The following is a 14,037-nucleotide window of genomic DNA, read 5'->3' on the forward strand; positions in this document are numbered from 1 at the left end:
AAATAGAAACATTTCAAGTGTTGGCTGTTAACTCCAATGAACGACAGTTGCTCAAAGCCAAGTTCTCAATTGGAGAAATATTTGAAATGAGAGCTTTTAAGGTGATTGTTTTCAAAGTAAACTCTACATGATGGTTATTTCTAATTTTCTTGCAAGAAGAGAAATATATACGGTCCAAGGGATTACCTTCCACTACCAAAGGTTCAAGATTTATGGCTTCAACTTTAATTTGTACAACATGCAAGAATATAATTTCCAAGAACTTGAGGCTTAAACTTTGTAATCGATAATGAACATTAGAACCTGCGAATTCATATTTAGATAATCGCAATCTTTCAAGAGAAGGAGAACTCAACAAAAACTTAGATAGCACATCAGATCCTTCAATATCCCATTGCTTAACATTTAACAATGACAAAATTTTTAGTAATAGAAAACTATATGAATGAGAGGTATCCAAGTTTACTCCATTCAACTCCAAATTAGTTAAATATCTTGCCTTGTCTAGTGTTTTAGGTAAGGAGTAGTAGCTACTCCAATCCTGATAAGATTGGTCATCACCTACGAATAGATACACTTCCTTAATTTTATTCTCAACTATAAAAGTTAAGCATTTATTTAGGATAGTAGCCCTTCTTAAGTGATAATAACAAACTGTATCAATCTTTAAACTAGTTATACCTGAATCAACAACAAAATGCATACTTTTCTTAAGATGTTCTAAAAAATTATAGAAATAGCTAGACACTCTAAGCTCTCAAATGAGCATTGCCCTAAAACTTGAAGTTGAAAGGAAAGAAAAGTGTTCTTAATATATTTTTATTTTCTATTTTTAAAATTTAAAAACAAAAATAATTATAGAACATATTTTTATTTTCTAAAAACACAATATTTAAAACACAAATTTTACTTTTATTTTTATAATTAATTTTTTTTTTAAAAACATTGTTACAAAACCCATCCTTAGCAAATAAATATCTTTAAATAACCATTTTTAAAGATATGAACGATCCCATACCCACCCGTTGTGCCGAGTACCGATACAAATCAAAGTACAAACCGCAAAGAGAGGACACGTGTACGATCAGACCAAAATAGTGTACGTCTCAGATCGAAAATACGTGTTTCTTGTTTTCGATCTGAAAGATTGAAAATACGTGTTCATTAGTTATAGATAAAACGAACCGCAGAGAGCGAGCTTTTCGATATTACTTATCTTTGTCCAACTACGCACGCTTCTTTCTTTATTGCAAATATAAATATCTTTGTCAACACCTTCTTTCCCTCATTTTCATCCTTCTTCAACCTATTCTGCAATTCAACAACAGGTCTGCTAATTTTCTATCACTCTCTTTCTAATTTTCTAATTCGTTTCATTTCTCTGATTAAATTTACTCATTGATTTATAGGCAAACTTTTGGTTTTCTTTATTTTGGGTGATCGAAAGGTCTTAATATAGAAACTTTTGGTTTTTTTTTGTTTGTTTATTTTTGTTATTGGGTCGCTGAGAAAAAGTTGATTATTCAATTTTTAGTTGATTGAATAGCTTTCTGCCTCGAAAACAGGGGAAATAGCTAGTGACTTGTGTATATGAGTTTTGATGAAAATTTCTTTACAATTTTGATTACAATTAATTTTTTTAAGTGATTTTAAGTTGTCTTTGTGATCAATAATCTGTAGTTAGAGATTGTTTAGTTGCTAGGCTAAGTTAAGTGAATTTGAAGCTGTGCTGTGTTGACCTCAACTGGAGTGGATTTTTTATTACACTGAAAGAAAAAAAAAAAAAGTAAAAAATGGGGGTGAACTTATTTTCTTTAGTTAGTCATATGTGGATTTTCCTATATGATGCTTCGGTACTTGGGATCCAGTTATATAAAGTACCCTTTTGTTTTTGCAGTTAAGATATGGGAACTGAACTAAGGTCGGTGGCTGCAACTCTATTCCTATGTCTCCTATTATTTCCTATGGTGATTTCTGCATCCAATGATGGCTTGATCAGAATTGGGCTTAAGAAGAGGAATCTTGAGCGGAATAACCAAGTTGCTTCCCAGATTGATACCAAAAAAGCCGAGGCTTTGAAGGCTTCTAGTCGAAAATATCGTCTTCATGCGAACCTCGGTGATCCTGAGGACATTGATATTATTGAACTGAAGAATTACATGGATGCCCAGTATTATGGTGAGATTGGTATTGGTTCACCACCCCAGAAGTTTACTGTAATTTTTGACACTGGTAGTTCTAATTTGTGGGTTCCTTCTTCTAAGTGTTATTTATCGGTGAGTTTTTGGTTTGGTTTGGTTTGAGTTGTTGTTTGACCTTTATGGGCTGAATTTGTGATTGACTCTTAAGTAATCCCTCCAAATAGTATTTTACAATCTTGCATCTTACTGCAGGTGGCTTGCTTTTTCCACAAGAAGTACAAGTCGCGCAGTTCGAGTACCTATAAGAAGAATGGTTTGCTTCTAACACTCTTATCTAGTTTAAGATGCACGAGATTCCTTTTTTCCTATGTTGCTTTCACTATTTTAAGGTTTATTTGAACTCCATACTTGATTTGTGAAGGACATTATACCGTATTTTCCTTTCATCAACTGTTTGTAACTTTTTAAACGCATTTCAGTAGAAGAACTTTATTGTGGATGACAGAGACAATATTACGGTTTCTTCCATTGCAGGTAAACCTGCTGCTATTCAGTATGGAACTGGGGCTATTGCAGGCTTCTTCAGTGAAGATAATGTGAAAGTTGGTGATCTTGTGGTTAAGGATCAGGTAGTATAAGCTGTTTGTGTTTGTATTTAAAACTATAAATGCATAAATATGCCAGGTATTGTTTTTCCTTTGCTAAAGTTAACTTGGTTTTTCTCTAGGAATTTATTGAGGCAACAAAAGAACCAGGCCTTACATTTTTGGTAGCCAAGTTTGATGGAATACTTGGACTTGGGTTTCAGGAGATTTCAGTAGGAAATGCTGTGCCTGTCTGGTATATTTTTTCTTCCATACTGTTAATAATAACATCGTGTTCGGCTGTGACTCTGTAGATCATTGTCTCCCAGAAGTTGGATGGGCATGTAATCAATTTTTAATATTTCTAACATCAGAATTAATGCAGGTACAACATGGTTAATCAAGGTCTTGTTAGGGAACCAGTTTTCTCATTTTGGTTCAACCGCAATGCTGATGAAGAAGAAGGTGGTGAAATTGTCTTCGGTGGAGTTGATCCAAATCATTACAAGGGTGAGCACACTTATGTTCCTGTTACCCGGAAAGGCTACTGGCAGGTTCGTTTTCTACAACTTGATAATGCTTGTAAAATACATAGCATTACTGTTTAGCTAACTGTTAAGATTTTTAACTTTTCCATTGGCAGTTTGATATGGGTGATGTTTTGGTTGGTGGTCAATCAACTGGTGAGCAAATTAGAAGTTTGTTATTATGATTATTTTTGCTAATCATTTGTTAGTTTAATTTATTCTTTTTTTTTTCCTTCTCTATTTGTACCCATTTTAACTTGAGCGTCCATACTTCAGGGTTCTGTGCCGGTGGTTGCTCCGCAATTGCTGATTCTGGAACCTCCTTATTGGCTGGTCCCACGGTACGCCACTCTTTGTTTATTACTTGTTTAATTGTATCTGGAGTACACTACCTTTGGTATCCCATGTGTCTAGTTGTATATTTCTAGAACTTATCTGGAATGCTCACCTATCAGTGACATTGTTTTTTATTCTTACATGCAATTATGTTTTACCTGCTTTCTTTATACATACAAACAGGAGAAACCTTTTTTTTAACAATCTTGTGTTCTAAATTCAGCTTAGTGCATTCAGTATATATTAACACTTTGCTTATACTTCATCAAGATTAATAAATAAATACAAAATAAACACATATTGCTTATGACTTGCAATTGTATGCTTCTTAGTAGCTTGGATAACATTTTGGATGATCTTTCTTTCATGGCACTAGTAACTCTTAATGAATAGTCTCTTTTGTCAACTGCTGCGGGCACAAGCTTCAGTATTTATGTCTGTTTTTATTAAGTGAATTTAAATTTCATTTACAGAGTATTATTACTGAACTGAATCATGCCATTGGAGCTTCGGGTGTTGTAAGTGAAGAATGCAAGGCCATAGTTGCACAATATGGAGAAACCATAATTGAGAGTTTGACAAAGGTACAATATGTAACATGCTATGCTTGATGTATTGTGCCTCTGCTATTGTATTTTGTATTAATACTATACTGTTATGTGACAGGATCATCCCGAAAGAGTGTGCTCTCAAATTGGTTTATGCTCTTTTGATGGGACTCGAGATGTGAGGTAAGATTCAGTCAGCTATAATTTATATTTTACATATCATGAGTCATGCTATATATTGTTATTTTATGTTTTAAAATTTCTTAATTTAATGTTTATTTTGGAATGAACTTTTGGTCAGCATGGGAATTGAGAGTGTTGTAGATGAGAATGCCGGAAAGGCATCCAGTGGTGTGCGTGATGCAATGTGCTCTGCTTGCGAGTTGGCAGTTGTATGGATGCAAAACCAGCTTAAGCAGAACCAAACACAGGAGCAAATTCTAAACTATGTGAATCAGGTGAAATAGCCCTCTTTTCATGTTCCTGTGTACATTTTCTTTTCCTTTCTATCTACAGGGTTGTGGTCTGACTCCTGTAAATGCACAGCTGTGTGAACGGCTGCCTAGCCCTATGGGAGAATCAGCAGTCGACTGTGACAGTTTGTCTTCAATGCCTAATGTTACATTTACTATTGGTGGGAAGAAATTTGAGCTTGCTCCTGAGCAGGTATTATACGATTATTCTTATCTTCGCTTCCGGTTATTTCCCGGAAAATTAAAATGATTCATAAAAGTTGCGTTTTATGGTACTGTGTATATATGCTTATATGCTAATAATGTATGTTATTTTGGGTGACTGTATTCAGTACGTCCTCAAAATCGCTCAGGGAGATGTAGCTCAGTGCATTAGTGGATTTACAGCTTTAGATGTGCCACCCCCTCGCGGACCTCTCTGGTACATCTCTAACATCTTAAATATGGTTTGGTACCCATTTGCTTGATATTTTTCACTGTACTGTTTGGTCCCGTCAATTCTTGTAATTAGTTCTGATTTCCGGTGTTTGATTAACAACACTATCTTTCAAGCAAGATCATAGCTTCTTCTATGTCAGTATTAGTTTTTCACCACCATTTTCTTAGACACTAAATACCTATATTTCCTGAAAGTAAGTGCATGGATTAATGGTTTTTACTTTTTACTTATCCTCGTAATTTAACAGGATCCTGGGGGATGTGTTCATGGGTCGCTACCACACTGTGTTCGACTCTGGCAACATGAGAATTGGATTTGCAGAAGCTGCTTAAATATTAATCTAAGTGCATGCTTTCATTTCAGACTCTATTGCCTGTTTGTATGTTCTTCTGTTGACTCCCCTTTTCACTCATACCATACACATGGAGTTGCATAATAATCTTTCTATGGTACTTAAAAGTGTGCTAATATATGACACAAATATATGTAAATATTAGCAGTGTTGGGGCCATCCTTTATTGCTTTTACTATGGATGAAACAATTTGGATCGTTGTTTTAGTTATTGATCCATCATGTATTGCGGCAATATACTGGCATTTGGAGCTCAATTTTCTGCCACATTTGTGTGTGTAGATTCCATGCTTTATTTCGATCATATGCCATTTACTAATAGTGAGAAGGGATTCAAACTCTCAACAAACGGAAGGCCCCGAATATGTTTTCTTGTTGCTTTGTATGGGCTTGCTTTTATTATACCAAATATTCGGTGGAGAGAGCAAACCCCATTGTTTTAAATTTAGAGAAATTATAATGACTTTAAATCATATCACCATAAGTAAATGTCCTCATTTTAAATTTAGCAGAAATTGTTGTTTTTACATTATTTATTATTTATCCACTTGAGCATGATCTTGCCAAGAAGAGGAATCGTCAATATCAGCCAAATTTATTTGTTTACCTCATGTTCGATCATTAATATAATAACCAACATTAAAATTCCCTGGAATGAGCCATGGCTTGGCTGGAAAACGAATCTTCAATAGGTCCTTCCATAAATCTTTTCTCTCATCCATGGTATTAACTTCATAGACAAAAGTAACATAAAAAGCTTCCTTTAACAGCGAACATATTGAGAACTCTCAGCCAATACAATCACTCTAGTAAAATTCCTCCGCCAAAGAATCAACAATCTGCCTTCTATGTTGCTACTAGTAAAGTAATCCCAACTTTTGAACTTATTCTCCATCATTTCAACTACTTTATTGCCCTTAAGCTTTGTTTCAAGTAAAGCCATAACTCCTATTTTATTCATACTGCAAAAGTCTAATATGGTATCCTATTTTTTCAACTTATTGATACCCCTAACGTTCTAACAAGCAATGTTACAATTATCCATCAACTAATAAAAACAGTACTTGTTCCCCCTTCATCAAATTCCCTCATTTCTTTTCCCAATCCACCATCAGCCTCTTGAAGCACACTTAGGAGGCGTTTGATTGGGAGGAATGAAAATATGGGAATATGAATGGGAATGGGAATAGGAATGGAATGGAATAAAATTTAAAATGCATAAAAAAAATTGATAAAAAAATAATTAAATTTTTTTTCTTGTTACATTGGAATGGTCATTCCTTCCTTTTTAAAATGGAAAGCCATTCCACCAAAATAGTGAAAAGAGCATTCCATTGGAATGCCATTCCAATACTTTAAAATGCAACCAAACAAAGGAATGGAATGAAAATTGTTTCCTTTCCATTCCATTCCATTTCATTACCTCCAACCAAACGCCACCTAAATGTGTTCCTTGACTTGTTAGAATTATTGTTTGCATTAGCATCCTTTCCTTCCACCTTGCTTGACCTTGCTGCAACTGGTTTTTTTTTTTTGGGTATAATCCATTCATCTCGAGCCTCAACTTCTTGTTGTTTCCATATTTCTGAGCCAGTGATCAATCGACTTGAGCCTGCCTTCGATTGGTCACGAGTTGAAGTTGAAACTAGAACACTATCTTTTTGTCACTGCTACCTGATATGAGCTTTTACCCTTTTTTTCCTTCCCTCCTTTGTGATCATCTCCCATGATATGGCCATATCCCGAGCAATTCTTACACTTAACAGGGAGCCACCCATACTCAACACTTTGCTCAACTAACTGACCGTGTTCATTCAAGTATGGGATAGTGCGAGGAGCATCATCCGTGCTGTCCATCTCCACTAGAATTCTTACAAATTGAACTCGGGTGCATTCTTTAGTATGTTGGTCCACCATTATCAATTTTCTAATCGTACTAACCAAAGCACTAAAGATATTGTTTCCCCAATATTGAAGCCCAAGATCGTGAAGACGAATCCAAAATGGAACTGTTCGCACCAGCTTGACTGTGTTCAAGTCAGTTGACCATGGCCTGATGATGACTGGTTTCTTGTCAAATTGCATCACTCATGTTTCTAGCAGTTTATCTTTATTTGCTTCATCATTAAATTTGACCATAACTAACCCCATGTTAATATGGACCACTTGAACTATACCTAGATGTCCCCAAATGCGTTTGATGAACCCCTCGAAGACTGCCATTGGAGGATTAGCTCCTAGAACCATACATATTACTGCCGATCTCCAATTCTCCGCTCGTTTAACAACCTCATCTGGATCAATACGAGCGATCTTGACCCCATTTTTCGCTAATGGCTCTGTGTATGTGAGCTTCGAATCCCTGGAGAATAAATTCCCTTTCGAAAACGAAGACCATTGACTCTTCGCCGACTCGTGATACTTTTCCTGTTCCACCTCTGCCTCAATTTCAGCTACTTTGGCCCAATCGAACCCAGTCTGGGGTTTTCGAACCACCTGCTTTCTTGAACTCAGATCAATTTCTTGCTCCCTCGAATCCATTTCTGGGGAGTTAGCCACTGCAGCAATCAGGGTCAGGCCATCAGTTGAACCAGCATCCTCAAAGACATCCAATCCACCTTGTTTCTCTTCATCAATCTCCTGAATCTTGGATCAAAGTACCGGCTTCTGACCAACCTGTTTCTTCTTCTCCAATGGAGAAGAGCAGAGAAAATCACAACTTATATTATGTGAAAAAATCAGTAGAATTTTTTCTCATAAACAAATTAATAGGATTATTTTTTTATAACAATTATTATAAAATGAGATTTTTTCATAAATATGGGAATTTTTGGTGCCATTGAATTTTTTATGGCAGAAAAAAATAAATCAAACAAATATGGAAAAAAAAGGGATAATTGCGGCAAAAGTCCCAAAAAACTTGAGGTTGATGCCGATTAGTCCTCAACCTCAAAAATTGGTGGTGAAAATACCTAAGGTCCCAATTTTTGTTTGTCCGTTGGTCCCTAACTTAACTGATCCGTTAAACACAAATAAAATGCCACGTGTCAATTTTTAATTGGTTTAAATAATAATTTAATTAAAAAAATTTAAAATAAAATAAAAATTAAAAAAATATTTTAAAATTATAATTTATTTTATTTTATTTGTTTTTTTTCTTTTTTTCTTTTTTCTTCTTATTCTTCTTCGTCTTCTTCCTCTAGCCGCACTCCGACCCCCTCCCCACCTCGTCTTTTTCTTCCAGCCACACTCTGAACCCCGTCTATTGCATCTGCTAACCAAATCGTCAACAAAAACTTAAAATCTCTTTTTTTTTGGGCTAGGGAAAACTTAAATCTAATTAAGCAAACAAAAATTATAACAGCCTAATCTCAGTACTATTTTCTTTTCCTTGTGCAAATTTCAGAGAGTGAGACAGATTTCTAGGTTAATTGATTGGGGATTGCAATTTTACTGTCCCAGAAATCTTTAGATTATGATCTGCACTAAGTTTTGAAAGTGTAACTGGAAGCAGAGTATGAAATCCCAATATTTAAAGAAAGAAATTTGGAACCCTAAATACTAATTTCAATTCAAATTTGTTGGCAATAAAATGACTAAACAACTCATGCCACTCTTTTATCAAAGCTTCTGCCAATCATCTAACCAACTTGCTCAACAAAAGCTGGGGCTTCTCTATGAATGGGAAAATAGTGATCGGTAAAATACAACATTTCCAATAAGATAAAACCTAATAAACCTCAAATCAATTCAAAACGGAATAAAAAAAATGTATACACAATTTCAATCTCAAATTTCACAAAACAAAAACCTAAATTTTCTTTTTAGAAATGTCAACCCAATAAAAACCTAATAAAATTCAATCAGTTCAAAAACGAATAAAGAAAAAAGAGAGTTTAAAATTCAATCAGTTCGAACCATATTCTCACCCAAGTGTTGAGCAACTCAAGCACCAAACGGATCGAGAAGCCCTGAACCTCAAGAGCAGTCAAGATCGGAGGCAATCCTTCACCAAATCTAACATCAACAACAGCACCAATGAAGTCGAGGAGGCACTATCGTGGTTGGATCACCGACTCGTCGGGCTGGTGGTGGTGGTTTGGGCGAAGGGGAGTTGAGAGGGTCGTTGGGCTGCTGCTGGTGGTTGTTTGGTGCGTCGCTAGCTTGCTGCTAATGGTGGAGAGGGTCTTTTGAAATGGAGAAGAAGAAGAAGGTCATGGCAGGGGTTGGATGCGTGAAGAAGAGCTTGGAGAAGATGAATAAAAAAAAGAAAATATAAAATAAAATAAAATAAAATAAATTTATAATTTTAAAATATATTTTTTAGTTTTTTATTTTATTTTAAATTTTTTTAATTAAAATTATTATTTGGACCAATAAAAAATTGACACGTCGCACTTTATTTGGGTTTAACGGATCCGTTAGAAAAAAGACCAACGGACAAATAAAAATTGGGACCTTAGGTATTTTCACCGCCAATTTTTGAGGTTGAGGACTAATCGGCATCAACCTTAAGTTTTTGGGGACTTTTGCCGCAATTATCCCCAAAAAAAATAATTAAATGTCAACATATGTGAATCCAAAAAATATATAAATAGGCTTAAATTGAAAAAACCCATACTTCCAAATTGAAACATAACAGAAATCCATCTCCTTCGATCTCTCTCTCTCCCTAATCTCTACGGTTTTCTCTCCGATCGTCACTCTCGAAATCGCACGATCACCAACCGCGATTGACCACTACAATTCGATCTACACACTGAACTCAAACGCAAGGATTAGGCACCTTCGATCGTCTTCTCCAAAATCAAAAATTTTATCGACTGAAGACCGAGCTTCAGCAACGATCGCCGCCTCCGATCGTCTTCTCCAGCTCTAGTAAGTTCTTCAACTCCTTCTAATCATCTTCTTCATCTGTAAAACCTGAAAATCAATGCTCCTAAAAATCGAAAACCAGAAAATGAAACATCAAACAGAAATAAACACAGCAACACAAGAAATCTCAGTATAAAACTTAACAGGTATATAAACATTACAGGAATATAAACATTACAGTTATAAAGAAATATACATATGTCATCTGGAAAAAAAATAAAACACGGCAATTTGATGAACATATATATAAAAAAATAACTGGTTAAAACAATATACAAAATTAAGGTCAACCGTATGAATCACATACGTAACAGGCAAAACAAAAATACACCAGAACCAAAATAACTAGTTAAAAAACTAACTTAGACAATAAAACATAAAAATTAAATGAAACCGGTTCCAAATACAAAAATAAAATCAGATTCTAACAAGACATTACATTTAACAATGCTACAAGAAAACAAAATTAAAACAGATACAAAAATATATATATAACATAAAAAAAAAAACCAGTTAAAACTTAAAAATCAGTTAAAAACTCACCTATAACATTGATTCTCTAAATAGAATTTAAAAATAATCGGTTCCAAATACAAAAATTTAATAATATAATATTACTTTTGCAGAAAACAGTAAAAAAATAATGAAAGTCACAAATAACAAAACATAACAGAAAAAAACGGGTTAAAAAAACAATCAAAAACTTGAAAAATAGTTAAAAACATATAACAAAACATACAATCAAAAAATTTAAAAAAAAAACCAGTTAAAAAAAAATTTACACTTAAATTTTAAAAATAATTTTTCTTTAAAAATGCAAAAAAGTAATCAAAAACATAAATGGCAAATAAAAACCAAAAAACCAGTAAAAAAAAGCTAGTTAAAAACCTAAAACCAAAACAATAACACCTATAATTTTTTTAAAAAAAAATAACCGATTCCAAACAAAATATTATAATAATACTCTGATATTACTTTTTTTTCTAAAATTGCAGGTATGGAACAAATCATGTGTGTCATCAAATATGGGGGTCAATGGAGAGAAAATACAAATTATGATGACTACACAATGACGGGAATTCTAATTTCAACCAATTCATCACTAGCAAGCTTGATGGAGCTGATAAAAATAGAGATAAACTGCAGCAGAAGCAACAAAGACATATCCTACCAGATATCACCGAGGACAACACCGATGAAGCTACTGAGTGACAATTCTCTCTAGTTCTACATTGAGCTGAGAAAATCACAAGCTGGAGTAACTGTTGGATATTATTTTACCAGGATCTTAGATCTACTCACAAGTATGTTTATTAACATCCTAAATATGAACTTTCTAAAACGATAAATTAAACACATATAAAGTTTAAGAAACCTTACATTGGGTGCAGCGGAATTATAATGACTCCTTCCGTTCAGATCTCTAACCCTTGATTCCTTTACGTAGCGAGTATTATCAAGATCTGAACCTGGATCTTCTTCTCTGAATCCTTGATGCTGAATCTCCTTTGCTGTTGATCTTTCTTCACAATCTTCCTCACTATGATTGAGGTATTGCTTGATGTGTGTGGGCACTACTCTAATCACTAAGAGAGGTTCGAAATTTTGAGGAAGAAAAGAGAGAGAGAGTGGCGGCTAGAGAAGAGAGTGGAGGCTAGGTTTTTCTGATTCAGAAAGTGTAATTTTGCTGAAGCCTTCACTATCTATTTATAGCATTCCTTCTAGGGTTTGATTTGAATTATATGGCATTAAAATAATGAAAAAATCATTTAAAAAAAGATAACATAAGTGGCCGGCCCTAGGCTAGGTGGACTGGGCCTTGATTTTTGCAATTTTGCAATTTTACCACTTTTGTATCTGATTTTCTGAAAAATGCCAATTTCCTAATTCAATCATTTAAATGCCAATTCTAACTATTTAATAACTATAAATAATTATTAAATAATATTGTCATTTATCATATTTATTAATTGCACCATACAAAGTATCATAATTAACAAATATGCCCCTGTTAACTCTTTCTTTACAATTTCGCCCTTACTTAGTGAAAATTTCACAAATAGACATAGTCTAATTTGTGAATTATAATTGATTAATCAAAACCAATTACATGAGTCTTACAAACAATATTATCTCAACTAGTGGGGGGACCATGGGTCTATATAACTGAGCTTCCAATAAGTAGATCAAGAATTTAGCACTAAAATTCACTAACTTATTAATTCTTCGTTGAATCCACGCATAGAACTTAGAATTGCACTCTCAGTATATAGAATGCTCTATATGTTCCACCATATAGACACATCATTAGTTATCCATTGTTATAATCCTAATTTGATCAATGATCCTCTATATGAATGATCTACATAGTAAAGGGATTAAATTACCGTAACACCCTACCATGTATTTTATCCTTAAAACACTTGACCCCGTATAAATGATATTTCAGCTTATGTGAAATGAGATCTCCACCATTTATTTTCGTTTGGCCAAGCTCGAAGGAAATCATCCTTTGCTTACTATTTGCCAGATAGAAGCTATAGATTCCATGTTTATGCTAGCGCTCCCACTCAATTGCACTACCGTGTTCCCAAAATGTACGTATCACCCTGACCTAAAAGTAGGCTTAACTAACAAATCAAAGAACACGAATAGCCTTTCAAGATTGAGCCTAATCATAACAGGATTAAGATCATTTGATCTAGGATCAACTTGGCGATATTGACTTGAATAGATTTTACGGTAACTTTAATTAAATCTAATTCAAAGTTCAATATCGGTCCCTTCCGATGCATACTCCATGCATCCAACCTGAGCTTTACTTTAACCAATGTTCTGGAAAGAACATAGTATTTCTCCAAATACAAGTAAACTCTTGTTGTAGATTATCATATCAGTAAAACCCTGTGTCTGATAAATCTAGGAAACTTTATTCACATAGTCATGTTTACTTTCCAATGTGATGACAGCACAATAAACATGATCAAGTATGTGAAAAGGGTTTAAGATGAATTTATAAATCAATTAGACAAGCAATTGATAAAGTGAGCCAAAACATACACAAATGAATGAAAAATACTTCTGTTTCTTTATTGATGTTGAATAAAATGGATTACATTGAAACAGAGTTTTATTTAGGGCATAAAACCTAACAAACTCCCACTTGCACTAATATAAAACTAATTAGTACATATCAATTAATCCTAAATTCTGACGGTGCTTTTCAAAGGCTGTCACGGCCAAGACTTTGGTAAATGGATCAGCTAGGTTGTCCTCTGTGTCAACTTTCTCAACTAGTACGTCCCCTCTTGCCACGTATTCTCTGATTATGTGATACTTCCTTTCAATGTGTTTGCTTCTCTTGTGGCTTCGAGGTTCTTTACTGTTTGCTATTGCTCCATTGTTATCACAGAGTAGTACCAGAGGCTTTTCCATTCCAGGAATAACTCCTATGCTGGTGAAGAACTTTCTTAGCCAGACAAGTTCTTTTGCAGCTTCGGCTGTCGCTATGTATTCGGCTTCCATAGTTGAGTCCGATATTGCGGTTTGTTTAGCACTTCTCCAAACCACTGCTCCACCCCCAAGAGTAAACACCATCCCGGATGTTGATTTCTGTCTTCAAGACTTGCTGGAAATGCGAATCGGTGTAGCCTATGGGATTTAAAGCACCACCCTTGTAGACTAACACAAGATTCCTTGTACTCTTTAAGTATTTCGTAATATACTTAATCGCATTCCAATGTTCTTGTCCCGGATTAGATC

The 14,037-nt window shown here is 34.4% G+C and overlaps 1 protein-coding gene and 2 long non-coding RNA genes across 4 annotated transcripts; 2 read left to right on the plus strand and 1 right to left on the minus strand.

Moving 5' to 3' along the window:
• Positions 1–1,015: 1,015 nt before the first annotated feature.
• LOC115694810 (aspartic proteinase A1) lies at positions 1,016–5,665 on the plus strand. 2 transcript variants are annotated; one of them, XM_030621902.2, is made up of 14 exons: positions 1,016–1,328; positions 1,898–2,276; positions 2,394–2,454; positions 2,676–2,770; positions 2,869–2,981; positions 3,111–3,279; positions 3,369–3,408; positions 3,529–3,593; positions 4,062–4,172; positions 4,255–4,319; positions 4,438–4,594; positions 4,683–4,802; positions 4,942–5,030; positions 5,296–5,665. In XM_030621902.2, exons 2-14 carry the CDS (start codon positions 1,905–1,907, stop codon positions 5,378–5,380), a joined length of 1,542 nt encoding a protein of 513 aa, XP_030477762.1. In that variant the 5' UTR covers positions 1,016–1,328; positions 1,898–1,904; the 3' UTR covers positions 5,381–5,665. The 2 variants fall into 2 exon arrangements, with proteins under 2 accessions (XP_030477762.1, XP_060973193.1); XM_061117210.1 differs by lacking the exon at positions 1,016–1,328 and adding an exon at positions 1,337–1,447.
• On the minus strand, positions 5,465–9,953 carry LOC115694811 (uncharacterized). Its single transcript, XR_004007476.2, has 2 exons — positions 6,841–9,953; positions 5,465–6,529 (listed from the first exon to the last, which is right to left on the minus strand). It is a non-coding gene; the product is annotated as an uncharacterized LOC115694811 (long non-coding RNA).
• A 227-nt stretch (positions 9,954–10,180) lies between these two features.
• On the plus strand, positions 10,181–11,409 carry LOC133038830 (uncharacterized). The gene is made up of 2 exons (XR_009688372.1): positions 10,181–10,278; positions 11,271–11,409. It is a non-coding gene; the product is annotated as an uncharacterized LOC133038830 (long non-coding RNA).
• The last annotated feature ends 2,628 nt before the right edge of the window (positions 11,410–14,037 follow it).

The sequence above is a fragment of the Cannabis sativa genome, chromosome 6 (genome assembly GCF_029168945.1).
Source record: "Cannabis sativa cultivar Pink pepper isolate KNU-18-1 chromosome 6, ASM2916894v1, whole genome shotgun sequence".
In the NCBI taxonomy this organism is placed as follows: Eukaryota; Viridiplantae; Streptophyta; class Magnoliopsida; order Rosales; family Cannabaceae; genus Cannabis; species Cannabis sativa.